This window comes from Echiichthys vipera, assembly GCF_963691815.1.
Source record: "Echiichthys vipera genome assembly, chromosome: 15".
Classification (NCBI taxonomy): Eukaryota; Metazoa; Chordata; class Actinopteri; order Perciformes; family Trachinidae; genus Echiichthys; species Echiichthys vipera.
This window is the reverse complement of record NC_139840.1, coordinates 28328825-28355276: the sequence shown is the minus strand read 5'-3', so window position 1 is coordinate 28355276 and position 26452 is coordinate 28328825. Positions and strand designations below refer to the sequence as shown.

The following is a 26452-nucleotide window of genomic DNA, read 5'->3' as shown; positions in this document are numbered from 1 at the left end:
GGGCTACTTGTCGTCGTTCCTAGAGTCTCCAAAAGTAGAATGGGAGGCAGAGCCTTCCGCTACCAAGCTCCTCTCCTGTGGAACGAACTCCCAAGTGTTATTCGGAATACAGACACTGTCCCCATATTTAAGAGTAAACTTAAAACTTTCCTTTTTGATAAAGCTTACAGCTAGGGCTTACGAGCCCTTAGCAATGTTGTTATTTTTAAGCTGATTTTGTTATGCTTAATTATGCTGCTACAGGCCTAGTCTGCCGGGGGATAATCCTTTTCCTAATACTCTGAGCTTCTCTCCCCTCCGTCTGTATCATTCATGTCTCATCAATGCATGTTACTAATTCAATTTTTCCCCGGAGTTGTTTGTGCTTTGTCCTCTCGCAGGTCTCTGTTGATCGTGGTGGTGCCTGCTGCCGTGGTCCTGCATGGCGCTTCCTACTACTATTATAATCTATAACCTTAGCTGTGCTTGTGTCAACTATTCTGCTCTATTAACTGCCATAACATATAAGTCATATTCACATTACTATAGATATTATTATAGTTACTGGAAGTGTCTGTCTCTGTCTTTGTGTCTGTCTTTGTCTCTCTCTGTCCATCTGTTTGTTTTTTCTCTCTTTCTCTCTCCTTTTCTTTCTCCCCAACCGGTCATGACAGATGGCCGTCCTCCACAGAGCTGGGTCTTTCTGACATTCCTGCCTATAATAGGGAAGGTTTTCGTTGCCACTGTACTCTACGGGGGAATTGTTAGGTCTATGTAAATCATAAATAAGTCATAGAGTGTGGTCTATACCTAGTTTGTAAGGTGTCCTGAGATAACTTTTGTTATGATTTGGCACTATAAATAAAATTGAATTGAATTGAATGACTTTGCCCAGGGGGAGCAGATAGAGGGTGAAGAGGGTGGGGCCCAGCACCTGAGGGACACCGCAGGTGACGTGGTGGGTGTATGATTTTGCTTTGCCCAGGGCGAAGTGCTCGGTTTTTTCAGTCAGATATGAGGTGAACCATTTGTGTGCATTTTCTGAGAGTCCAGTGGTGTATTTCAGGCTGTGAAGGAGGATATTGTGGTCAACTGTGTCAAAGGCAGCTGTTAATAGACAACCAGTATCTGCTTCCATCAGAAGGTCATTGGTCACCCGAACCAATGCTCTTGCTGTGTGACATCGGAGAAGGTGCAGAGAGGCTCGACAATCTCAGATGGCGGGTCGGTTGTTGAGGAGGGCAGGACAGAAGTGGTGGAGAGGTGTGAGCAGAGGTTATCGACTTTTTGTCTAAAAAAAAGTGATGTGCATGTTGCACCTCTCCACAGTGGTGGAGGAGGTTTGAGAAGGTGATTTATTGTTGAGAAAAGTTTTTGGAGTTACCAGGGCTTTTGTTGATGATGTTGAAATAAAACCTGGACCGTGCATCTCTCAGCGCCTCTGCGTACGCCTTCTTGTGCTCCCTGGATGCCTGTTTGTGAACAGTCAGTCCAGTGGCCTTGAGCCGCTACTCAAGGACACGCCTGGCCGCCTTTTACTTTCGCAGCTTGCAGGTGTACCATGGTGCTGAGCATGAGAAGGAGACTGACTTGGGTTTTAAGGGAGCGTGGAGGTCAAGACGACTGCTCAGGGACTTGTTGTAGGAATCCACTGAGTCAGCAACGGAGAGGAAGTCAGTAGGGCCACAGGAGAGAAGTTGAAGGTCTAGGGCCAAGGCATCCTCATTGATCTTTTTGAGTTCTCTGAAGTGGATCTGCCGCTTGGGTTTGCTGATGGTGGATGGAAAGTGCAGCTCCATTGACACAACCTTTAGATCAGAAACACCAAGATCCTAAACCTGTAGGTTGCTGATGGGGGCAGAGTTTGATATTACCAGATCAAAAATGAAAAATAGAAAGCCCCACTCCACCCGATCGAAGGCTTTCGCTGCATCTAGCGCCACTAGGACCTTGGGAGTGTCCGACCCAGGTGTGAATATGATGTTGGGCAGCCTTCTAGTATTGAAGAATGGGTGTCTCGCCAATGTGAAGCCTGTCTGATGTAATGAAATTATCGATGACATCACACTTTGGAGGCGGACAATCTACGTTTAAAAGTGAGACCAGTCTGTAGCTGCCACATGAGGTAGGATCCCTGTCTTTCTTCAGGAGCAATCGAAATTGATGCCTCTTACAAGGTTGCTGGCAGTCTGCCTTCAGTAAAGGAGTCATTCAGAAGTATATAGTGCGGTGTAGAAATCAGAAAAAGACTTGTGGATAATGGTTTAGAAGTGTGGCTACCGTCCGGTAGTTGAATTTTAGAAATCAGTCTAGAAGCTCTAGCTGTGCGGGCCTGCTGCGCCAGGAGTCTCCCTGCTCAAAAATGCTTTGTTTGGATTGTCGCAGCTGTCTCTCCACTTCGCGTGTCTTTAAGAGGCTGAGTTCCAAGTGTAGTAGTAGCCGTTTCTTATATGGGGGGGAGGATAGAGCACCTCTCTATCCTCGTAGTAAGTTCCATCGAGTTATAACAATTCCTCCGCAATTTCCACTAGCTTACCCCGTTCAGCCCTTCTCATTTGAAAAAATATAGGATATCACTTTTCCCTTAATAGTAGCTTTAAGTGCTTCCCACAGAGTTCCACTGCTGACGCCGGGGTCGTCATTAAACTCTATGTAAGAGCGGATTTGAGTCCCAACAAAATATTTAAACTTACTATCCGACAGTAAGTGTGAGCTGAACCTCCATGGGGAACGTGGAATTTTATCTTGTGGAAAGCTAATGTCAACTGTGGTAGGAGCATGGTCAGAAGTGACTATTCACATGCATTCACACAGTCGAGGAGGTTGTTATCGAGTAAGAAGAAAACAATTCGGAAGAATGTGTGGTGTACATGGGAAAAAAGGGAGAAAGCTTTACCATGTGGATTTCTAAACCTCCAAGGATCTGAAATTCCCAACTGTGTTGCAAATGTTTTTACCCTGTGCTGATTTGGATAGTGTAACCTGTGTAGGAAAAGATCTGTTGAGAATCACATCCTGCACAAGACCCCACTTATGATAATGTGATGACTATCAGCGTTTGGGATTTTGTCAAATAGCCTTGTAAAAAACTGTTCATCGTCCCAGGTGGGCGCATAAACTGAAACTAAGACCACTGGTGTGTTCTGGAGTATGCCTGAAACTATGACATAACATCAATCAAGTTGTTCCACATCACGATTATTGACTTGAATATTAATTTGCAATGTGCAGATACTGTTGGAGGACGGATGAAGAGCTGAGCTGTTCATGAGAATTTTCCACATTTGAAGATATATTGGCTTTTTACCCACAAAGGCGTAAATCTAATTGATATTCAAGTCAATAATCATGATGTGGATCAACCTGATTGACAGCAGCAGCAGAAGACAGTCTGTAATTTGATGTCAGGAATATGATCTTTTTTTATTGTATTGTAGATTAGTTTACAGTGAGATATGTTTGAGTTTATAAAGGGACTTTGCGGTTGTAAACTTAATAAATAATGAATAACTTAAATTGAAGTAACAAACTATTCAGTCTTGTCAATTTAGTGACTTAATTTTAAAAAAAAGAGCGTTACAGTCAGGTTACAGTAGCTACTTGCCTCCTGTCAAAAGTAGCAGCGCTGTCTTAACACTGTATCTGCCAGAGAGGGGAAATGTCAGCTTTGACTAAAATTCTACATCAGTGCCTATAGTTCTGTATTTTTCCATTTGTTTTTATTTTATTTTCAGCTAAAAAACTTTTTTTTTCATATCCTGTTTAGTTTTGTTAGTTTTATTTAACTGTAATAACCTCGCTAGCCTGCAACACGTTACATAGGCATACTTTTATTTTGAAATACACCATTGGTCTTCCATTGAATGAATGAACTGACTTCATTCCACAGGATCGCCACCCGCTGGTGAAGCTGTCTAATTACAGATATAATTTCTACAGATCCCTGCAGCAGGAATTGGACAATATTATGTCACAAATACTCGTGACTCACAAACTGACAGGAAGATATGCACGAATATGCAAACCCAGTTTCACATGTAGAAATGGATCCGTGAATGCGCAAAAATTAGTTGACATGTCTTTTTTGTGACATCTATGATAACTATCTATCTATCTATCTATCTATTATTTTTATGTGAAATTCAAATACACATTTACAGCCTGAGTTCTACATATTTGCAAATCAGTATTTATTTTTGTTTATCAAACTTTAAAAAACAAGAATACAAAGCTACAAAGTATTGTACCTCACATTTGTGAGGTTTATTCTACAGATCAGCGATGGTAAAAGTTGGACAAAATTATCCAAATATATAAAAAAGAAGCCACGAATGTTACGTTGCTCACAAACTCTCAGGAGGCGATCCACAAATATGCAAACCAGGTTTCATATAGAAATTGGTCCCTAAATGCATAAATATGATTACGTATTTTCAAAGTTATATATATTTGCAAATGAACAAATACATTTGTGGATAGTCAAATACGTGTGAATCATACTCATACTCATACTGGATTTACAATTTTGTCCAATAAAAGCTTCCATAAATTTCAGCCTCATCCTACTTTACAAATAACCAAAATTCACTGGTTATACCTTTTCAAATGTCACAAATGTTACTAATAGAATATATTTGATATATATAGCTATTAGTTGCAGCTGTACATAACCACTACAACTACTGCTCACACACCTCAAGCACCTACCTTAGTGATAAACTGATGTTTCCAGGTTTTTTCATGTCATCCTTTTGTCTCCCTGCAGGACTCCAAACTGCCCCTGTCTCTGAGGAGCAATCTGCTGGACCTGTTCAGTCAGATTGAGAGGGAGTTTGAAAACCTCTACATCGAAAACCTGGAATGTAAGTCAGAAAGTATTGCTTTGCTTTTAACTTTTAACTCTATAAAAAGCCAACAAGTATACCCAGTACAGCTGGAAACCAGAGTCTCCTGCATTTATGTGTACAGCAAGACAAGAAAAAACTCCCGTTGAGTGCCTTGCTGAAGGGCAAATTGGCTGTGACTGTTGAAGAGAACCTATTTTTTTCAACAACATTTCTTCATGTAGTTTGGGGGTTAAACACAACATATATTTGTATAACATTGAGTCTACATGATCAGGGTCTTCAAAAATCAATTTTGCTACATCCTCTAATAGAATATTTGAACAAGAAGGAATAAATGCCACAATGGACTTAACAAACGCACATTGATGGATTGAAGCGGGCAACCACTATCAAGCCAGAAAAAGTGCTATAAAAACAATTAAAAGCAGTTTATTCAATGCATACAAACAAATTAAGACAATTAACAGGCATAAAACCATTACAAAAATAAATCAATAAGTCCACATGGCGAAGTGTACTTGGGCAAGACACTGAACCCCAAATTGTTCCCCGTGCTGCACATGGGTGTGTAAATGTCGTGTGAATGGTTAGATTCGAAGGTATGTAGATGTCCACTGCCATCAGAGTGAATGTGACAAGTAGTGTGAAAGTGCCTTGAGTAGTCAGAAGACTAGAAAGGCGCTATATAAGTACAAGTCCATTTACCAAATGTTTTGGTTTTGGTGAGGATTCTAGCAGCGCATTTTGAACAAGTTAGAGGCTTCTTACACTAGACTTAGGTAGGCCAGAAAACAGGACGTTACAATAATGGTGTCTGGGTGAGACAAAGGCGTGAACAAGGGTTTCAGCATCAGGCAGAGTTAGACAGAACGGATTTTTGAAATGTTGCAAAGAGGAAAAAAGGTCATTCTGGTAATCTCCTTGATATGTAAGTTGAATGCAAGGGAGGAATCAAAAGTGACACCAATGTTTTTGATGGAGGGGCTATGAGAAATAATACAGTTTCAAGTTTAAGGGACATGTTTCTAAACAAGCAGCTCTTGTTGGGTGCACCAATGATCAGCAACTCGGTTTCATCTGCATTAAGGAGCAGGAAGTTTGATGACATCCAGTCCTTAATAGCACATACACATTCTTCCAAATTTGATATTTGAGGTTAGTCTTCAGGAAAAATTGGAATATATAATTGTGATTTTAAAAAATGATAATAAAAGTAGACCATGTCTCTTAAGCCCATTTCCCAATAGACAATAAAACCACTAAATTCTGGCATTTGTCTTTAGTGGGAAGGGTTACAATCTATATTCATTAGCAGGACAAATTACTCTGCATGGTTGGGATGGGCACAACTAATGTATGATAAGTAATCCCCTTGAGTTCCCATATAAAGCTTTCAGCTCCAGCTCCGATCTGCAGTGAAGGTATTAGAGATGAACTGTATGAAAATTTTCATATCACGATTATTGACCAAAATCAATACAATTATCAGTATTATTTTATGTAAGTTTTATATTAAAAACCACAAATAAAATTAGCAGCACTATGCACATTGTGTTTGCTTTAACATTTAAATAATACCACAGCCTTTCGCAGTGATTTTCTTTCTGCATGTTCTGCAGACACGGTGACACTCTTCAACACTCTTATGAAAGCCAAAATGCGATGACACTTCAGACGTAGACTCTTAAAAGGCTGAAAAATCTCTGCAGTGTTGTCGTCCAGTGTGATGCTATGACGGACGTTGACTTCATCTATAACTTGAACCACAAATTTTGTTTGTGTCCGCCCAAGCAGCGCGCAAACATCCTTCTAAATTAGTCGGTACCGAGTTTGAAAGAGAGACTGTATAAGTAACAGATATAGAAAACAAGTAATCACTGTAACATTGTAACTGGCCTTTATGCTGCTTTCTACTGTTTACTAACCCTGTTTTCCAGCACTTTTGTGAAGTCGAATGTGACACACTAGCAATGGGAAAGGAGTCTTTTAAAGGCTATTTTTAGCGGGTTTTCCTATGTTACTTACAGTACTTATAAACTAACAATTGCATTGCATACAGAAGCAATAAGTGGATGGTTTCTTCTTGCTATTGAAAAACTACAGTAACTGGCATAATTTAGACATTTACAGTAAACAACATTGCTTTTCACAAAACCATTCATTTCATTACAAACTGATGCATCTTTGATGTCACTGCTGAGTCTTGAAGAGGGCATTTCAGGACTTTTTAATTCAATTCAATTCAATTACATTTTATTTATAGCGCCAAATCATAACAAAGTTATCTCAAGACGTTTTACAGAGTAGGTATAGACCACACTCTATGACTTATTTATGATTTACATAGACCCAACAATTCCCCCATTGAGTACGGTGGTAACGAAAACCTTCCCTAGAACAGGCAGGAACTTTGGATAGACCCAGCTATATGGAGGATGGACATCTGTCTTGACCGGTTGGGGAGGAAGAAAAGCAGAGAGAAAAAAAGAAAAGACTGACAGAGAGAGACAAAGACAGACAGACTGACAGACAGAGACACACTTCCAGAGATGCAAGCAACCACAAAAGTAACAGTAACTATAATAATCTAATAGTAATGGCAGTTAATATAGTAGAATAGTAGAAACAAGCACAGCCAAGGCGACAGAATATGACAATGATAATAAGTATGGTGGTAAATTTATAAGCCTAATGGAAGTATATATTAGTAATAGTGATAATAGCAGCAGGAAGCGTCATGCAGGACCACGGCAACAGACACTACTACGATCAGCAGAGACCTTTGAGACGACAAAGCACACACAACTCCGGGGAAGAAGTTGAATTAGTAACATGCATTGATGAGACATGAATGATACAGACAGAGAGGAGAGCAGCTCAGAGCATCAGGAAAAGTATTATCCCCCGGCAGACTAGGCCTATAGCAGCATAATTAAGCATAACAACATCAGCTTAGGCCCTGTACATGCAGGCTCTAAGAGAAATTGAATGCCAGTAACAACATCAGCTTTATCAAAGAGGAAAGTTTTAAGTTAACTTTAGCAGCAAGTTAACTTAACTTTTTTTTTTTTTTTTAAACTTATTTTTTATTGAAATTTACAAACAATAATTACAGTGTCAGGGTTCACATACTTCTCCAAACAATCACATTCGTATCAGTGGTCTTCATGTCCAATGGTGGTGGTGGTGGTGTCCTCTTCGTGCGTGTTTTTATTTTTATTTTTTTAAAGGCTTGTTAATTGAGTTTCTTTTCATCAGTAACAATGTCAGGTTTCACACAGCTCCATAAGGCGGCAAATCACGTATCTGTGTCATTATTGTCCAGTGGTATTGGTGGTGTCCTGTGTTCTGTAATCCGTCCATTTTTCCCATTTATCCTGAAATCGTGTCTCTTGAAGTCGTAGTTTATGTGTAATTTTTTCCATTACATATATTTCTTCCACAGTGCTCACCCACTGCTCCTCAGTCGGTGGTTCCGTTTTATACCATAACCTTGTAATGGCTTTTTTACTAGCAGATAGTAGAACTTTAACAAGATACTCATCTTCTTTTTGTATTATGTCTTGTGTTAGATTTCCCAAATAGAGTATCTTACATGACTTCGGTATCTCGTATCCTATTATTTTTCTTAGACCCCGCCATATTTTATCCCAATATCCTATTATCCCTTGGCAGGACCAAAAAATATGCGTATGGGCGACATTCATGTCTCCACATAGTCTCCAGCATGGTTGATGGTTACCTGTAGTTTCCTTCCTAATGTTTGGGGTTATAAAAAACCTGACCGTATTTTTCCAGTTGAATTCTCTCCAGCTCCTGGAGCTAGTGGACGAGCACTGTGTTTTACAGATAACAAACCATTCCTCTTCTGTAATTCGTTCCTTCAACTCTTTTTCCCATTTTTCTTTGATATAAAGAGATGAGGTCTTTCTGTAAGACAGCAAACCTTTGTATAAAGTTGAGATTACTTTACACTTTTTCCCTTCATAGGCTTTCAAAAAAACATTAATAACTTCATTGTCGGTGTCAGTTTTTATCTCCTTCTCATAATAGTCCTTTATCTGTCGGTATCGAAATGTATCATGCTCATCTAAACCAAATTTATCCCTTAGCTTTTCAAAGCTCTGCAGCTTCCCCCGCTCAACCATGGTGCAGAATGCTGTGATGCCTTTTTTTCCCCATTGTTTAAACCCTTTATCAATCACACCAGGTACAAACCTTGGGTCAGACGCAAACCAACTCAGAATCTTTACCTCTTTTTCCCATTTATATCTTTCAACAACCTTGTTCCATATTTCTATTGTAGTCTTGGTTATAGTATCTAATTGGTTACCTAACTTGTGCAATAATCCCTTGTGGGCTATTAAGTGTCGTGTTTCGATGTCCATTTGTCCTAATTCTATACTTTTCCATCTTGCGACAAACTCGTCATTACACCAGTGTATCAGAGGTCTTATTTGTGCGGCGTAGTAATATTCCCTAAGGCTGGGTAAGGCCAGGCCTCCTTTGCCCTTTGGCAGCTGCAGATAAATCTCCATATAAATCTCGATATCCACCTATCCCATTCAATAAACTGTTTTTGTGGGATAATCACTGGTAGTGACTGAAACAGATACAGAAGCCTTGGTAGGATATTCATCTTAACTATCTCTATCCTTGAGCCGAACTCAAAGTTGGTCATTGACCATCTCTCCAAGTCTCTCCTAATTTCTTGACTTATTTTTGTGTAGTTCGCATCGTACAGTTTGTCCAGTCCTTTTGTGATATTTACCCCTAGGTACTTTATTGACTTGCCATTCCACTTGAGCTTATATGTGTCCTTTAACTCTTGGGATGGAGAATAGTTTATTGACAGAATTTGTGTTTTTGTGACGTTAATTTTGTATCCTGAGTAGATTCCATAGTTCTCTAATAGTTCCATAGTTTTTGGGAAACTTTCATTGGGTTGTTTTAAGAAAATTAATATATCATCGGCAAAAAGCCCTATCTTGTGCTCTTCCTGTCCTATTGTCACCCCTTTAATTTCTCCCTCCTGCCTTATCATCTGAGCTAATGGTTCGACAAACAGCGCAAAGAGACTTGGAGAGAGGCAACAGCCCTGCCTCGTTCCCCTTTCCAGTATGAATCGCTTCGTCAGACTACCATTTATTCTGATCCTTGCCATTGGTTCCTGATATATTGACTTAATGCAGTTTACAGAGTCCTCATTAAATCCAAATTTTTCCAAGACCTTATATAAAAATGCCCAATTCACACTGTCAAACGCCTTTTCCGCATCTATACTTACCAAAATTACACTATCTCCCTCCTTTTGTACCTTCTCAATGACATGTAGAGTCCTTCTTATATTATCTTGTGTTTGCCTCTCTTTAATGAAGCCAGTCTGATCCTCATCAATCAAATCCTGCATAAATGTCTCTAATCTCTTGGCTATGATGGAGGTGTAGAGTTTATAATCTATATTTAGTAATGATATTGGTCTGTAATTACAGCAATATTCTTTATCTTTACCTTCCTTTGGGATAACAGTGATAATAGCTTCTTTCCATGAGGGAGGGAGTTTGCCTTTTTCGAGACTATAGTTAAATGAGTTGCATAATAGTGGGGTTAATTCCCCTTTAAATGTTTTATAAAAGGAGGCACCCAGTCCATCAGCTCCTGGTGATTTCCCTGATTTTGCCCGACTAATTGCCTTTTCAATCTCTTCTGCTGTTATTTTGGAGGTCAACATCTCATTCTGCTTTGTACCTATTGTTGGCAGATCTAACTGATCTAAGAACTTTCCCAAGTCTTCTTCACCCACTGAGGTTGGCTGTGCATATAATGTACTATAGTAATCCACAAATATTTGTTCTAATTCTTCTGGTTCATATAGGTTTTTATTGGTCTTAGGATCTCTTATTTTATATATATGGTTTAGTGTTTGTTGTTTCCTTATCTGTCTCGCAGTATTTTTTGTGGCTTTAGAACCTCCCTCATAGTAAGTTTGTTTTGTATACCTAGCTTTCCTTTCCACCTCTTCCAACAGGATGTCGTCTATTTTTTTCCTTACTTCTTTTATCCGATTAAGTGTTTTCGAGTCTTTTGTCTGCTTGTGATGGCGTTCCAATTCACTTAGTTCTTCAATTTGTTTCTGGTACGTTTCCAGTCTGGTTTTTTTGGCATAAGCTGTGTGTGAAATCAGCCTCCCTCTTATTACAGCTTTAAGGGCATCCCACAAGATTGTTGGATCTACTTCCCCATTATCGTTTTCCTCCCTATATCTAATTATTTCCCCTTTTAATTCTTCAACTAATCCCTTGTTGTTCAGTATACCTTCGTTAAGTCTCCATACTGTATTTCTCCTCTTGCTATTCAGGTTGATTTCTAGGTACACTGCACTGTGGTCTGATATATCAGTTACTCCAATCCTGCATTCTTTCACTTTATATATATCTCCTTTGTTCATTAGAAAATAATCAATTCTAGAGTACATTGCGTGGGGGGCCGAGTAGTGAGTATAATCCCGTTCAACTGGGTGGAGTTCTCTCCATACATCTAACATGTTCATTTCTGGCAACATCGCCTTCATAAATCTATTAACTTGTTTTTTATTTCTCTTTAGACTTGTTGTGTCCAGCCTGTAGTTTAACACCACGTTGAAGTCCCCGCCGCATATCAATGTCCCTTCCGTTTCCAAATTTATGAGGTCAAATATTTTCTGAAAGAAAGCTTTCCCGCTTTCCGGAGGGGCGTACACGCTGAATAGTGTCACCAGTTGGTTTTCTAATTTCCCTTTAATTATGATATACCTTCCCTCCTTATCAACAACTTCCTTGATCAATTCAAACTTTATCGTGTTAACAATCAGTATTGCCACACCTCTCTTATGATTTTGGCCAAAGGAGCTGGCAAATGAATTTCTGTATCCTAATTTTTTAAACTTTTCGTGCTCCTCTCGTGTCAGGTGTGTCTCCTGTAGGAAAATAATCTGCATCTTTTCTTTTCTAAACTTAGTTAAAGCTTTACCTCTTTTTCTTTTATTGTTCAGGCCATTAATATTTAGTGACACCACCTTAATGTCATTGTGTTGCATAGTTTTTGTCTCTTGCTGTGATACGTGATCCTTCCACTGCAATATTATTAACCCTCATTTCCTTACGAACATAATAAGAACAAACACAGAACCTGGAGCTGAACTTCCAAACAAAAAAGGACCATATTCCCCATAGGCCCTGTCTCCCTGTTGGTGGGAGTGAGGGATAGCCTTTGGTGTCCAAAGGGCCCCCCCTAGTGAGTTGGAGTCTACCTGGAAAGGTTCTTCCTATCTTACTAGATGAGTCCAACAATTCAATGGGTCTTCTTGTCGATTCTTTTGTTACATTAGAGAAGTCTTGTATTTCTGGTAGAGGGGGGGGGTTGGTGAAACTTCCCATTTAGAGTCTGTTTCAATGTAACCCTTCCTATTGAATTGAGTGTAGTAAAATGCAAAATAAAGATAGAGGTCCCAGTCAGAATCATAACACAAAAGTTAACTGTAACTCAAGTGGTCCCGCTATAGCCCTTAGTGTAATATCAAAGTAAACTGGTTATCTGTTCCGTTATAGTGGATCTATTTACTCACCAGCTGCTGTGGAGGCCTTAACTCAAAAATAGGAGACATTTTATTGTCCTGGGTTTCCTGTGGGTTCTCTCCCCCTCCCGAACAAATTCAACTGAGTTTGCATTCATCGGTCTTCTGTTTCTCTCTTTTTTTTTTTTTTAAATTATTATCCGTTGTTTATTTCCTAAATACTTGTAGCCTTTCCCTCGCTCGGCTCCCAGCTTCTCGGCGTTCCTCCGTGGCGGTGTCTCCCCCATTTATCCCCGGGTTCCTTCCAGCGCGCTGCCATGTTGAGGACCTCAGGATGCGTTCCTCCAGCGGGGGGTCGCTGCCGCGGCCCTCCAGCACCTCCAGCCCTCTGTTCCTCATGTCCTTCGCTGCTTCTTCCGCGCTGTTGTAGATCTTGGGACCCTCCGGCCAGTGGATCCTAATCCTGCTCAGCGGAGTTTGGAAGCGGATCTTTTTGTTTTTTAGAGTCTTTTTAATCTCCGAGTAGGATTTACGTTTTTTCATCACCTCTGTGGGGTAGTCGTGGTCAAAAAATATCTGTCTCCCATCGATTTGTATTTTCTCTTTCCAGGCTCTGGTCAGGATGTTTTCCTTGGTCTCGTATTTCAAGAAGTTGACCACTATGGACCTCGGGGTTGTTCCCGGTGGTGGTTTCTTCCCCAGGCTTCTGTGTGCCCGCTGTATGTGTAGTTCAGTTCCCTCCGGTATCCCGAGCTCCCGGCGGAGGAGCCCGTCCACTAGCTCTGGCACTGATTCATTATCCTGTTCGGCTACATTATAAATTCTTAGGTTGCATCGTCTTCCGTGTCCTTCAACCTCGGTCAACTTTTCTTGTAGTTTTGTTTGTTGTTTTAGTAGCGTAATAATGGCCTCTTTAGCGTCCGTGTTCCACTCCTCCAGCTCTGAAATACGCTCCTGTGTCTCACTGATATCTTTTCGCTGCTGTTGTATTTCCGCGATGTTTTCTGCCATTTTGCGGTTTGTTTCCTCTGTGAAGCCAGCGAACTCTCTCCTCATCTCCTCTTTAAATTCTTCTTTGAATTTTGAGAGTTCCTCTTTCATTTCCCTCCTGAGGTTTCGTATTTCCTTCGTTAAACTCGCGAGGCCGTCTAGCACCGAGCCGAGTTGTTGTTTAGGGTCGCTGTTTCCGTCGTCGGCTAACTCGTCTTCAAAATCGTCTTCTTGGTCTTTGGATGTCATTTTTTTCCGTATACTTCTCTGTTTTCGTCCCCCACTCATTTCGTGTTAGTGTTAAAATTGAATTCTCTATTCTTTCATAGTTGAGGGGGTAGTTTTTCTTTAATCGACTCAGGAGCTCTACTCTACGCTGCCATCTCGCTCCGTGACCCCGGAAGTCCGTTAACTTAACTTTTAAATATGGGGACGGTGTCTGCCTCCCGAACAACACTTGGGAGTTGGTTCCACAGGAGAGGAGCTTGGTTCATTCTACTTTTGGAGACTCTAGGAACGACAAGTAGCCCTGCATTCTCAGAGCGCAGCGATCTAGTCAGGTAATGCGGTACTATGAGCTCTTTAAAATTCGACGGAGCCTGACCAGTAAGAGCTTTGTAGGTAAGGAGAAGGATTAAAAATTCTATTCTAGATTACAGGTAGCCAGTGCAAAGAAGCTAATAATATGTTTTCTTCAATTTGTTTGAGTCAGTACACAAGCTTCAGCATTTTGGACCAACTGGAGACTCTATCAGACTTATTGGAGCAGCCTGATAATAAAAAGGTTGCAATAGTCGAGCCTAGAAGTAACACATGCATGGACTAGTTTTTCTGCATCTTTCTGAGGACACAACATTCCTAATTTTCGCAATATTACGCAGGTAGAATTATGCATTCCTTGTGGTTAGATTTATGAGAGAATTGAAGGACATATCCTCATCAGAAATTACACCCAGATTCCTTACTGGTGTGCTGGAGGACAACACAACATCATCCAGAATAACAATATCTTTAGATATTGAGGTTACGAGGCCTTCAGGGCCAAGTACAATAACTTCAGTTTTATCTGAGTTTAACACCAGAAAATTACATCTGTCATCCAACTTTTTATTTCCTTAATGCACATTTGAAGTTTAGCTAATCGGTTTCATCTGGTTTGATCGACAAATACAATTGTGTATCATCAGCATAACAATGAAAATGTATGGAGTGCTTCCTTATGATATTTCCTAAGGGAAGCATATATAAGGAGAATAGAATCGGTCCAAGGACAGAACCCTGTGGGACTCCATGACTGATTTTAGTGTGCATGGAGGATTTGTCATTAACATGTACAAACTGCGATCTGATGAATACGACTTAAACCAGCTTAATGCGGTTCCTTTAATGCCAATCAGATGCTCCAGTCTCTGTAGCAGGATGCGATGGTAAATAGTGTCGAAGGCCGCACTAAGATCGAATAAAACAAGTAGAGAGACAAGTTGAAGCAATTAAAAGGTCATTAGTAATTTTTACTATTGCTATAATTAGCTCAAATCCTGACTGGAAGTAATAACTCATTATTATGTAAAAAGTCACACAGGTTTTTAAGCAGGATCATTTCAGAATCTCCCATGATGTCTGCTCGCAGAACAAGTATCTTATTCTTGCCTCAATGGCAGACTTGGTGTGCCCAGTAGCTCCCTTGCAAGGTTTCCGGCAGAAAATGTGTTAGTTAAGGTGGTGGGTTGTGGTTTTCTGTTTACATAATAGTAAAATATTTTAATAAATTAATGATAATCTTTTTCAAAATATCATCTGGATCAAGAGCAATACAAATATAAATAAATAAAGTGCTAAAGAGAAACTGAAACAACAAGAAATTGTGCAATTTAACTAAAGAAGTGTAAAACGTGCAAAGGTGGTCAGTAGGGCTGAAACAATTACTCGAGTAATTCGATTACAAAAATTAATCAAGGCAAAATCTCTCCATTGTTAACAAAACCACATTTAAACGCTATCTAAAATTTAACAATTTATTTTGGATTTAACATTGAAATTAACATCAACTTTAGTACAACCTTTGACCGTCCTCCTGAGTTCAGGTTTGTATCATAAACGGACTGAAATATATTTTAGAGCTCTGTTTGTTTACATGATGCTGAACACTTAAAAATGACGGAAATCGCTCTTTGTTAAACACATTAGTAGTCTGCTGGTGCACGCTGTTTTTCATATTTTACAGTTTGTTCCATGCATGAATAAGTGTGGAGAAGTTAAGGCAGCAGGCCTCTGTTGATAAGGCAACCGCCTAAGCTTTAAAGTGCTGTTGGAAACCATGACTTGGTAGAGCAGGCCCATATAAAGCTTTGGGGCTAAGTCCTTGCCGGGGTTCGACTCTGACCTGCAGCCATTTTCTGCATGCCGACCCCCCTGCCCCTTTCCTATCAACCTTCAGCTGTACTTTCAAGTAAAGGTGTCAAAGATCCAGAAAGCTTCTACTCTTCTATAGCAAGTAACCTTGTCTAAACATAGCAGTGTTGCTGGCAGGGAAACCTGTGCTATGTTGCAGTGCAGAGGGCAGTTGGTCTTATTGCTGTCAGTCTTTTAACACGTGACCTGTTTGACTCTCAGTACGCAGAGAAATCGAAACGCTTAACGATCGTTTGGCTGCAGAAGGACAGACTTTGGAAGGAGCAGATTTGGCCAAAGGAGCACTGAAAACAAAAGGTGAGACACTTTTCACTCCCCCTTCACCTCAAGTTTATGTGCATTTGCATTTCCAGTTTAATAAGTATTTTATATGGCATGCATAGAGTGAAATGTTTTTTTTTTAAATCTTTTATTAATTTATTCCTGTCTTATTTTGACAATCCCCAGCGAGTCATAGCACGAGCCAGCTGTCACAAAAACTAAAGACGACCTACAAGGCTTCCACAAGCAAGGTTCATTCTGTTTTATATTTCTATAATTATTCAGAAATGTATAAGTTATTGTTGTACATATTATAGGTTGAAGTCTGCTCTCATAGGTGTGAGTGAGTAAATTGATTTGAATACTGTCTATTGGCTTGTATCAGGTGATGGTAGAATACAAACTGTGAAAAGTTCTAATTGGTCAACTGGCGCCATTGTTTTCCTCAGTGAACCATCACATGACTGTTGAATGTTAAAGAGAAGAACTGCTGTCTTATTTTCCACCTTTTTGCTTGTAGCCACGTTCAAACTCTTGCCATGCCAGGGTAGGTGGATCCCGCAACTTCAGCATAACCAGCTGGGAGTTGTGGGGTGGAGACTCATGGGTAACTTGTTGCTTTCTCCCCCTTGTGTGCCAATATGCATGAACAGCCCAGCCAGGGGTTGGACACTCCCTCCCCAAGAGACTTGGTCATTCAAATGTAGGAGTTTGAGCTTTCCTATCAGTTTCTGGTGTGAGATAAAACACAAGTTTATTATCTCACTAACAGGCTTTTTCAGTTGCACCTCCTTTGTTTTCATTGAGCTTCTTGTTGGCATTCACATAATGGTACACTATGGAGACACCTTTAACATGAAGCAGTTTTTACTTCAAGATGCTTTTTGTACCTTGATATATATATATATATATAAAATACTTATTTGTCAGCTACTTTAGATCAGTGCTCAATCGAGGCAGAGTGTGTGGTCTGCCATATCAGATTTTGCTTTTATGATTTTTTTTTTTTACCCTTTTAGCGTGTTCACTATAACTATGTTAGTAGTTAAACTACGTTTTATGTGTAGAGACTCTTAGTATGCTACTGCAGAGGTTTGGTGTTATTTTGAGCAGTGTTAGTGCTTAAAAAAGTTGTTTTAATGCCTTCACCATACTGCCCCGAGCTAATCGGTGTTAGCCTTGTCCGGCTGTTAGCGACTTTCCTGGATTTCTCCGTTAATAGTTGATACACGAAAAAAACTGTCTCCATGGCTCATTTGATGGATATACAGTAAGTGCCGAAAACACAGTGGGATGATTTTGCAAGTCTTAAGCACTTGCTATATTATATATATATATATATATATATATATATATATATATATATATATATATAATTAGGAGGGACTTGGAGAGATAGTCAATGACCAATTTTGATTTTAACTCAAGGATAGAGATAGGTTAGATAAATATCTTACCAAGGCTTCTATATCTGTTTCAACCACTGCCAGTGATGATCCCACAAAAACAATTCATTGAACGGGATAGGTGGATATCGAGATTTATATGGGGAGGAAAGAAACCCAGGATCAGATACACAACTCTGCAGCTTCCAAAGGGCAAAGGAGGCCTGGCTTTACCAAGCCTTAGGGAATAATTTTACGCCGCACAAATAAGACCTCTGATATATTGGTGTAATTATGAGTTTGTCGCAAGATGGAAAAGTATAGAATTAGGGCAAAAGGACATCGAAATACAAAACTTAATAGCCCACAAAGGACTATTGCACAAGTTAGGTAACCAATTGGATACAATAACCAAGACTACAGTTGAAATATGGAACAAGGTTGTTGAAAGATATAAATGGGAGAAAGAGGTAAAGATTCTGAGTTGGTTTGCGTCTGACTCAAGGTTTGTACCTGGTATGATTGATAAAGGGTTTAAACAATGGACAAAAAAAGGCATTACAGCGTTTTGCACCATGGTTGAGCAGGGGAAGCTGCAGAGTTTTGAAAAGCTAAGGGATAAATTTGGTTTAGATGAGCTGACAGATAAGGGATTATTATGAGAAGGAGATAAAAACTGACACTGACAATGAAGTTATTAATGTGTTTTTGAAAGCCTATGAAGGGAAAAAATGTAAAGTAATCTCAACCCTATACAAAGGTTTGTTGTCTTACAGAAAGACCTCCTCTTTTTATATCAAAGAGAAGGAACAAATTACTGAGGAGGAATGGTTTGTTATTTGTAAAATGCAGTGCACGGCCACTAGCTCCAGGAGTTGGAGAGAATTCTATTGGAAAAATACGGTCAGGTTTTTTATAACCCCAAACATTAGGAAGGAAACTACAGGTAACCATCAACCATGCTAGAGACTATGTGGAGACATGAATGTTGCCCATATCCATAATTTTTGGTCTTGCCAAGGGATAATAGGATATTGGGATAAAATATGGCGGGATGGCTAACACAAGACATAATAAGAAAAGAAGAAGAGTATCTTGTTAAAGTTCTGCTATCTACTAGTAAAAGAGCCATTACAAGGTTATGGTATAAAACAGAACCACCGACCGAGGAGCAGTGGGTGAGCACTGTGGAAGAAATATATGTAATGGGAAAAATTACACATAAACTACGACTTCAAGAGACACAATTTCAGGAAAAATGGACAGATTATAGAACACAGCAGGAGGACATCACCAATACTACTGGACAGTAATGACTGATATGTGATTTATTGCTTTATCGAGTGTGTAAAACTTGACACTGTAATTGTTGAAAGAAAACTTTGATAAAAAATAAGTTTAAAAAAAAAAAAGAAAGCTTCCTCTCAAAGGCGTCTTCCAGGCGGTCTTCCAACGTGACTGTCAGCTCCAGCAGCAAAACCTTTGCTTTGTGGACTCGGACATCAAAACCAAGTCTGGCCGTAGGGTGGTGGCAGTGATGTGGCTGGGGAACTTCAGCTGCTGCTCAAGATCCACGAGCAGTTGCCAGTCCCTTGCGGAAGTCAGGATGCCTGCAGGAGATCTTCTAGCTGGGGTCACTCACTCCCCACCTCTGACAAAGGCAATCATTTCCCTGGAGGGACGGAACTGCTTAGCCCACTCTAGTTCAGTGCTGATGGCTTCAGTGATGGCCTTAAGGACCTGGTCGTGCCTCCAGTGGTACCGTCCTTGTCCAAGTGCCACAGTGCAGCAGCTGAGGATGTGTTCAAGGGTTCCTCGCTTCAAACACATTGGGCAAGCTGGTGACTCTGCTAGGCCCCATGTATGCAGGTTAGATTGGCTTGGGAGCACATCATAGACTATTTAGATAAGGAATTTAATGCGCAGAGGCTCAGCTCTCCAGATCTCAGCCCAGGTCACCTTCCTCTCAGCGGCATTCTCCCACCTTGTCCAAGCCCCCTGTTGTTTCATCCCAACAGCCTTAGTGGTTCTTGTCTCCTCCACTGAAGCTCTCACCTCCTCTTGAACCTGCTGTCTTCTTGCTCTCCCACTGGTGTTCAGCTGTGGGGATGGAAAAGATCCCAGCCCTGCACGTCCTCGAGTGACCATTCCCACAAGGTTGTGTTGCACCCTTGCCTCTGCCTCTTGGACAGCGTCCACCGCCCTCCACTTTCTTCCAGTCATAACTTGGATCCCTGCTTGGGCCACCATTGGGTCACTTGAGTCCCTATACTGCACCACCTCTCTAGCTCTCGACACCTTGAACTCCTCCTCCAAGGATTTAAAGGGCAGCTGCAGTTTGTTGCTGCGCCCATAGAGGGCAATGCTACTAAGGCTCTTTGGTAGTCTTAGCCATCTCCGAAGGTGGCTGCTGCCCTTCCTCTCCAAGCACTCAACTGTAGAGATTGGGACGGCGTAAACCAGGAGGGGCCACAGGATCCTGGGAAGAATGCCGTGTTGGTATATTCATGACACCCATGTGATAAAATTGCTTAGAGTGGCAACAATTGAATACAAGCAAGATTCGAAGAGGATTGTTCAAGGCAAGGAATAGAATAGAATTACTTTAATGATAGAATTACTTTAGAATGCCAGGAGTCCCATTAAGCAACATGCATAGTAAGAGAATAAAGATATTTTAATCATTATATTTTTGTTTGTGGACTTGGTTGAACTGAGAGTTTGTGTGTGTGAGACAGTGCACACAATGTTCATTGTTGAAAATGACTGGCCCGTGGTCTGTAGGAGTCAATTTCTGTCATTATCATGTTGCTGTGTGACATTTACAATAAATCTGGCTAAGCAGAGGTCTGTGTGTGTGTGAGGAAGGGATGAGGCGATGTTCATGTGTTCTCATGTGTATGATGTGGCTCTTTGCGGTAACACAGTAAAAAAATGTGGCTCTTAGGCTCTGACTGATTGGCCACCCTTGCTCTATTTGTTCGGTACATGTGGCAGAATTGACAATGGTGTTGACTTTACTTTGGTCTATATCTGCGATAAGCTAATATCAGCCAATATAACGGTTAAGCTGAACTTCTGTGGTGTGGAGAACAAGTGCTATTGTTTCTTTTACTAAGGTTACTTTCACAAACACTGATTTGAAAATCCATCCCGTTAGCTGATTTACTGACAGTAAAGTTGTTAGACAAGGTCTTGATGTGACTATGGCAGACTGCACACTGAAGCTTCAAACTGTAGAGCATTAACGAGCTAAATTGGCTAAGCGAGCGGTGAAATCTAACGCACCCAGCAGGGCTGCGTTAGATTTCACCGCTCGCTTAGCCAATTCATTTATCTTCTGCGATGCTTTGCGTTTCCTTAAACCTTCCAGTCCCTGTTGCTTCTTTTTTTAAGAATGTAGCATGTTGCATCAGTGTTACATTTGTTCTCGATTCAGAATCATTCTCATTCTCTAATTCTACACAAATTACTATTAATCCATAGCCAGCTTTCATTATCATAGTCACACTGCATTTGCATTCTGATCTGACAAGCCTTAACTTCGCAAAATTATGTTACAATTTCTCACCATGCTTAGTATCATGGTGGTATCATTACCATCATATCTTCAGAATCGATTTATCTCTTCCATTTTTACTATCATTTGTTGATTTAATATATTTTTCACAGAAAAACATGTAACGGATCTACTCTGTTTTGTATGTAGCCTAAGATTGTTTTCTCACTTGAATGATGTCGTTCTTTATGCTCTCCTGCTTCCTTTCAGTTGGAACTTATTTAGTGGTCTGTTTCCAAAACGTACCGAGAGTCCAGTCTGTATCATCCCCATCTTTAATGTAAACACTTTGACCACACTCTCATTCAACTGATAATAACTACTGATCAATTATTTGTCTCACCTTAACACAGTATTTCTTGCCCCCTCTTCTTCCCCTTCTAGATCTTTATTTATTTTTTTGCTGTTTTGCATTTATAGTAATCCTGTTCTGATAAATGCAGTATACAGTACTGATTCTTAATGTGTCTGCATTTGTGTTAATACCAGATCTGGGTTGTCTGTCCATTCATGGTGTTTGTTTTAAAGCACTTGAAGAATCAGATTGGTGGCGACCCCACCTAGCATGTGCTAAACAAAATCCAGAAAAAAAATATTTTTGGTAAAATCTCTTGAACCCAGGGCTGATATGAACCAAAGCTGCCAACCAAAGCTTCTTAGCCCTGGTATAATACAAGGACCCTGCTAAGCAGCTCTTCAGTTCTGCTGACCTGCTTCCTACCTCTATCAGAACAGGGTTCCTACACAGCTCTGCAAAAGTCTGGAAGATTAGAATTGGATCATTTCCAGGCCCTATAATGTTAGAAAAAAGGTGATTATTTTTTAAAAGAGGCCATAATCATCTCTAATGATGACTCAGTGTTTGGTCGTAACCCCCCAAAAGGCCAATTTACATTCCTCATTTTTACAAAAAAAGGCTGTCTATTTGATATTAATAATAAGTTTCGGAATGTTGAAACATGTCACATGAATCGCCAACAAATCAGTCTTAAAAGCCACCCAACAAAAATATGCAGAAGATGTTGTTATAAGAAGTGATGTGTGTAGGAATCCTGTGAGGTTCAGTACTGTGATTTCCTTCTGTGTTAATGTGGGTTTGATGTCGGTGTCAGATTGTGTCCAGTTTCAAAGCGACCACTTCCAGAGCGGTGTGCCAGCTGGTCAAGGAGTATGTCGGCCACAGAGACGGCATCTGGGACCTGAGCGTCACCAGGACACAACCTGTGGTGCTCGGTACTGCATCTGCAGGTATTTCACTTATTTTCAATATTTCAATTATTCTTAATCTTGTTTTCCCTGTCTCTAACACATCTCATTAGTCTACTCTCTGCACCCCTGTGTTGAAGGATGATTTGTGTTTTTATGTCTCAGTACAGGGCAGGGCATTTTGTGTTTAGGTTGTCTGTCCCTTTCTGGTGAATGCGATATCTTCAACTTGGACTCAACAATGAACTGATTAGATATAGTGTTCTCAAGGGCCTGACCGTTGTTGGATTTTTGAAAATGATTTTAGAAGGAAAATGTCATAGATTACTGATATGGCGGCCGGTAAAGTGAATTTTTGAACTGGAATGAAATCACCCCAAGCCTCATTTTTTGCATTAATGTGTTCCGTAGAAATTCATTTTTATATCCAGGAATTCCGATGTGTCTGTGATGGGTCAATATCGCTAACTAAATTTTTGATAACTCAAGAATCCCTACGTTAATTCTGATAGCATTTCACACACATCTAACAGGACAAAATGATGGGGTGCTGACATGTTATATCCGAAAGGTCAAAGGTCAACTTTACTGTGACATCATAATGTTTCATAACTCAAGAACAAGAGGGGGACATCGGGTCAGATACTGAATTGGTGACACAAAACCATCAGACTGTGCTGATTGTAGAGATCTTCTGTGCTGCCTGGTTTATTAAACTAGTTTTCCTTCTTAAATTCAATGTCACTGTTCCCGGTTTTCACACAGTCGTTGTTGGAAATGTCAGGGCCTTTTTGTCCGTTTTTTAAAATCTAAATATCTTCTTATTTTTCGGCTATGGATCCATCATCCACGCTGAGAAAACTATTAATTTCATGCTAAATTTAACTCCAGAAGCTCACAAACAGTATGTTCTGTAAAATAACTGTTGAATGTAGACAAATTTGACTCTGAATTGAATGTTTCTTTCTTTGTGTCTCTGCTGTCTCAACAGATCACTCTGCAATGCTATGGAGTATTGAGACTGGAAAATGTCTCCTCAAATATTTGGGCCATCAAGGATCAGGTAGAATTACAAGCTAAAGTACAGTTTCAACATAAAGTAGGTCTCATTGAATGCAATAGTACTGTGCTCACAGACAGAAAAATGTCCAAAAGGTCCAAATAATGTTTTCCAACAGAAAGGGAGCAAAGTTAAATCAAAAATCACTTAATGGTTCCAGGCACAACAAAATAAAGAAAGAATTTCAGTTTTTCAATTTTTATTTCTGTTTTAGTTGTTTTTTTTGTAGTAGTGAATCATCTTCTCCAGCAAAATAATAAAGGATTTCTGCTAAGTTTCAGTTTCGTTTTTACCGTTAGGAGTTGAGCATCTTCCCAAACAATTTGACAAACGATCTTTTAACAAGTGAATCTCCAACACTGTCTGGGTTTGAGAATTGGAAACACGTGACCATGTAGAGACAGAGTTTACATGCCATCGTGTAAATAAGATAAATAACATAAGGCTGTTTAATTTGTTTACTAAAAGGACAAGGTATAGAGCTGTTCTATAGGAAAGGGATCCTTAAATGACTCCTGCAGGGATCTGAAGCTGTTCAGAAAATAAAATTACATAAAATTTACTTGACGTTCAAGGGGGCGGGGGGTGCTGTTGGGGAGGCGCAGCGCCCCCCTAATATAATGGTAGGGGAAACACTGCCACTGCTGTACTAGCATGTTTTTGTGAATAACCAAGGCACTTCAACAAAAACCTTTATTTTGTGAAAGAAAACAGTGAACAAAATTAGAGCATAGTGACCATTGTGTCAGAAGAGAAGATTTCAACAATGTTTTCTTCTATAGGATTAAAAAATGAACAAGAAGTGTAGAAGCCACAGCTTTGAATGACTTCAGCACATCTGCACCCACAGGACATCACTAGTCCATTCTGACTCAGTCTCTTCCACAGTTCCCTAACTGTAGTGGGTTTCTTAGACATTACTTTGTTGCCAAGGATTTTCCAGAGATTCTCTACTATAAAAAATAAAATTCTGAACAATAAAAAAAATAATAGTATAGAATAAATCAAGTACTTGGGGAAATTTATGTTAATTCCTGTTTAACTCATTCAAGAAGGCTAATTGATTACTAATTGGATGCTGATCAGAAAACTGAAGGTTTGTTAAAGTTCTATATCAACAGTGTCTGTTATGATATCTATGTCTCTGTGTCCGCAGTCAACTCCATCAAGTTCCACCCCACTGAACAGATGGCTCTAACAGGTAATGATCCAACACTAAAATATCCTTAAAATTCTTGGTGGTGTGTATTTACAAAAGCACAAATGGAATAATCAACCCGCACATGACCAAATAAGAGCTGGAAAGCTGGTAAACCTCTTGTAGCTTGTGTTTTAAAATGAACTACATCTACAAAAACATTTCAGACATCACTTTTGTCCACCTACAGTAATAGACTAACACAGCAGTCAGCCCTGTAACCATAGGTAATGTATTTATGGACCTTCTAATTATTTCCATATACATATATATATATATATATATTTTTTTTTATATATATATGGATATTTTTAAACATTTTATTACAATTTTTAACCACAAAGTAGAACCATGGACACAAATGGAGTGTCTTTACACACTATCCTGAAAATCTGTTCAGGTATTGTTTTTTACCGTGATATTTTCAGTAAGGGTTGTCTTGACCTTGATTCTGTCTCCGCTTTCCTCAGCCTCTGGAGACCAGACAGCTCACATCTGGAGATACATGGTGCAGCTGCCGACTCCACAGCCTGTCGCTGATATCAGTGTAAGCATCCCCAGCACTAGAAACCTATTTTTGTGTTTTACCGAGCAACTGATTGCCTTTGCTGTTTCTGAAACTTAATTCCAGCAAACACCCTGCGACGATGACGTGGACTTTTCAGATAAAGATGAGGCAGATGGCGAGGCTGAGGGTCCAAACGACTGTCCCTCTGTCCGCGTGGCGACCACGACTCTGCGCAGCCATCAAGGTGTGGTGATTGCCGCTGATTGGTTGGTGGGGGGCAAGCAGGTTGTGACAGCCTCCTGGGACCGAGCCGCCAACCTGTACGACGTGGAGACCTCAGAGCTGGTCCACTCACTCACAGGTAGGATAAAGAGATTACACTGATTGTGTTCTCAATATGTGTTTATTCTAACTGTGGACTTTGGACAGCACAGTATGTTTAGACAGGCCAAATGGAAAATATATATGCTTACCAATATCTCTAAAGCTGATTTATTGACATGTTCTGGCTCTAATGCCTGATTCATGATCACTTCATTTTAATGGACTTGGTAAATGGATGGACTTGTACTTATATAGCACCTTTGTAGTCTTCTGACTACTCAAGGCACTTGTCACATTCACCCATTCACACTGACATTCACACTGATGGCATTGGACATCTACATACCATCTAATCCACTGGTTCTCAAACTGTGGTACCACTGGTGGTACTCAAGCTCTCTATGGTGGTACTTGAAGGAATCTCCAAAATAAAAAAAGAAAACATTAATTGCTAAATTAATAAACTTTTAAGTTTGTGACTCAGGCCCAGGTGATAAAAAAACGGCAATTTCCCAGCTTGGGATCAATAAAGTATTTCTGTTCTATTCTATTCTATCACCCTGCTACGTAGTCATGAGTTACAAGCTTAAGTGTGATGGCAAGATAGTAAGCAGTGGTTTAAAAACACTGACAGTATCAACAATAAATAATCTTCTGATGAGGAATAAACCTTCCTGTCTGTAGTTGAAAATGTCGGCCTACGCTACTGTATAAGTGGTGCTAATTGAGAGTGTCTGATATTTACTGAGGTGGTACGTCATGTACAAAGTTTGAGAACCACTGAATCTAATCGAACCATTCACTCCACATTCACACACCCATGTGCAGCACGGGAAGCAATTTGTGGTTCAGTGTCCTGCCCAAGGACACTTCGACTGGAGGAGCCGGGGATCGAGCCGGTGATCTCTCGAATGGAGGACGACCTGCTCTATCTCTGAGCTACAGCTCCCCTGTTTATCTATGTTATGTATGTCTATCTTTGCTCAGGCCATGACCAGGAGCTGACCCACTGCTGCACACACCCCACCCAGCGTCTGGTGGTCACCTCATCTAGAGACACCACCTTCAGACTGTGGGACTTCAGAGACCCGTCCATTCACTCTGTCAACGTGTTCCAGGGACACACTGAGTCAGTCTGACACACACACACACACACACACACACACGCCAA

At 40.2% G+C, this 26452-nt stretch overlaps 1 protein-coding gene across 3 annotated transcripts in view; it reads left to right on the top strand.

The window, feature by feature from the left end:
• The window catches only part of LOC310957685 (WD repeat-containing protein 37), a 58407-nt gene that overhangs the window by 25700 nt on the left and 6255 nt on the right, over positions 1 to 26452 (top strand). For all 3 annotated transcript variants that reach the window (XM_083928371.1, XM_083928373.1, XM_083928372.1), the window contains 9 exons: positions 4745 to 4841; positions 15982 to 16077; positions 16228 to 16292; positions 22098 to 22233; positions 23183 to 23254; positions 24408 to 24452; positions 24920 to 24996; positions 25081 to 25318; positions 26269 to 26410. In XM_083928371.1, coding sequence (XP_083784497.1) covers positions 4745 to 4841; positions 15982 to 16077; positions 16228 to 16292; positions 22098 to 22233; positions 23183 to 23254; positions 24408 to 24452; positions 24920 to 24996; positions 25081 to 25318; positions 26269 to 26410 — 968 coding nt within the window. The remainder of the gene's footprint in view (positions 1 to 4744; positions 4842 to 15981; positions 16078 to 16227; positions 16293 to 22097; positions 22234 to 23182; positions 23255 to 24407; positions 24453 to 24919; positions 24997 to 25080; positions 25319 to 26268; positions 26411 to 26452) is intronic.